The sequence below is a fragment of the Phoenix dactylifera genome, chromosome 4 (assembly GCF_009389715.1).
Source record: "Phoenix dactylifera cultivar Barhee BC4 chromosome 4, palm_55x_up_171113_PBpolish2nd_filt_p, whole genome shotgun sequence".
NCBI classification, from domain to species: domain Eukaryota; kingdom Viridiplantae; phylum Streptophyta; class Magnoliopsida; order Arecales; family Arecaceae; genus Phoenix; species Phoenix dactylifera.
Window position 1 is genome coordinate 19,947,343 of NC_052395.1, and position 1,652 is coordinate 19,948,994.

The window sequence follows — 1,652 nt, forward strand, 5'->3', positions numbered from 1 at the left end:
CACTTTAGCCCCTCTCTCTCTACCATCCTTCTTCTTTTGTTATCTCTTGTAGGCATATTGAAATTATAAAGTATGTCTCTATATTTGCCTTTAAATTTCTTAGTGCCTAGTATATCTTGGGTTGGAGGAGATTTAAGAGAGGAACGAAGCATCTTTCGACTATAAAACAAGTTCGAGTAGTGCTTTCATCATTTTGTAACTACTATTGATCTTGACAAGCAACCGAACTATGCACCTTGTGTTGACTTGAGCTATCATGTCAATCTGAGTAGACCGACCAACCGATAGCAACAAGCCGCGTATCTTTAGATTAAAGCATATTTAAGACGGTTAAAGCTCGTTATAAAGATGATTATGACCTTGTGTACTTATGGGACACGTGGTGGGATGCTTACAGCTTGTGACATACATGAAGCAATTATTGTACGATTTGAACCAGTTAAGCTCTACGATGTGCATGATGCAATGGTTATTGTTCACTGCCTAATTAAGGTACACGCCTGCATTCCTCCCTCAGTAACCAACCTCACTTTATATAAAGAGTGCCTAGGGAACTTCTAAGGAGAGATCGCGCGCGCGGGGCGGGGGGGGGGGGGGGGGGGATTCTGTCGCGCAGTTCGCGCTACCTAGGGGGTCTTTGGGGAATTCTGTCGAACAGGTGTGGGGGTGTGGGTCACGGCCGACCATGGGGGTGGCTCGACAATGCCAGCTCCAGGGAAGGCCGAGGGACCTAGAGTCTCTGCTCCTGGGGGTGGTGCGAAGGGTCGCACATGGGCATAGGTGGCGAAGGGTGAGCCGAGGAGGCAAACATGGACGTGTCATCGGACTTCCCCGTTGGAGCTGGAGATGTTGCAGAGGAAGTTCACTGAGGTGGTGGTTGTTCCCGAGGAGGAACTGGAGAGGAACCGGGCAGAGTGGCGGAGCACAACGGTACTAGTGCGAAGCCTGGGGAGAAGTGTCCCGGTGGATTGGGTAGCGAGGGAGATCAAGCGGGTGGGGCGTCTGGGCTATGAGGTGGAGTGTTTTACGCTTATGGACGGATTCATTGCCGTCCGGTTTGCAAATGAAGGGGATCGGGAGGCCGCGATGGCGAATGACCCGTGGATGGTTGCCGGACAACTCCTTGCTATGGATTGGTGGCGCCCTAACTTCATTCCTGGGGAGGAGGGTGTAGGAAGGGTGGTAGTATGGCTCCGCTTGCCGCGGCTGCCATTGGACTACTGGAAGAAGCCCACTATCCTTCGAATTGCATCTAGTCCCGGGATCCCGCTGGCTAAGGATGGAGTCACAAAGCAGGGGCGGCGGTACGGCTTTGCCAGAGTTAAGATCGAACTGGACTATTCCGTCCCACTCAAGCCGGGCACTCTGGTGAGGGGATGTTCGGAGGGGGCAGGGGAGCTCTTCTAGCAGAGCTTCATTTATGAAAATCTGTCGGCACCCTGTTCTCGGTGAGGTCGGATCGGGCATGCGGCTGTGGAGTGTCTCTACCACTCGACGACCCGTGGGGTGGCGGAGCTGGGGGAGGTCTGGGGGAAATGTAAGGAAGTGGAAGGGACAAACTTCCCGGAGAGCTCAAACTAGGTGAATAGGGAAGGTGATATCCCGGAGGAAATGCCGACGTTTGGATCGTGGATGGTCACAAGTAACTCTCG

General features: G+C 52.8%; 1 protein-coding gene across 1 annotated transcript; it reads left to right on the forward strand.

The window, feature by feature from the left end:
• Positions 1-846: 846 nt before the first annotated feature.
• LOC103712830 lies at positions 847-1,407 on the forward strand. The gene has a single exon (XM_008799470.1). It carries the CDS (start codon positions 847-849, stop codon positions 1,405-1,407), a length of 561 nt encoding a protein of 186 aa, XP_008797692.1.
• Positions 1,408-1,652: the final 245 nt, after the last annotated feature.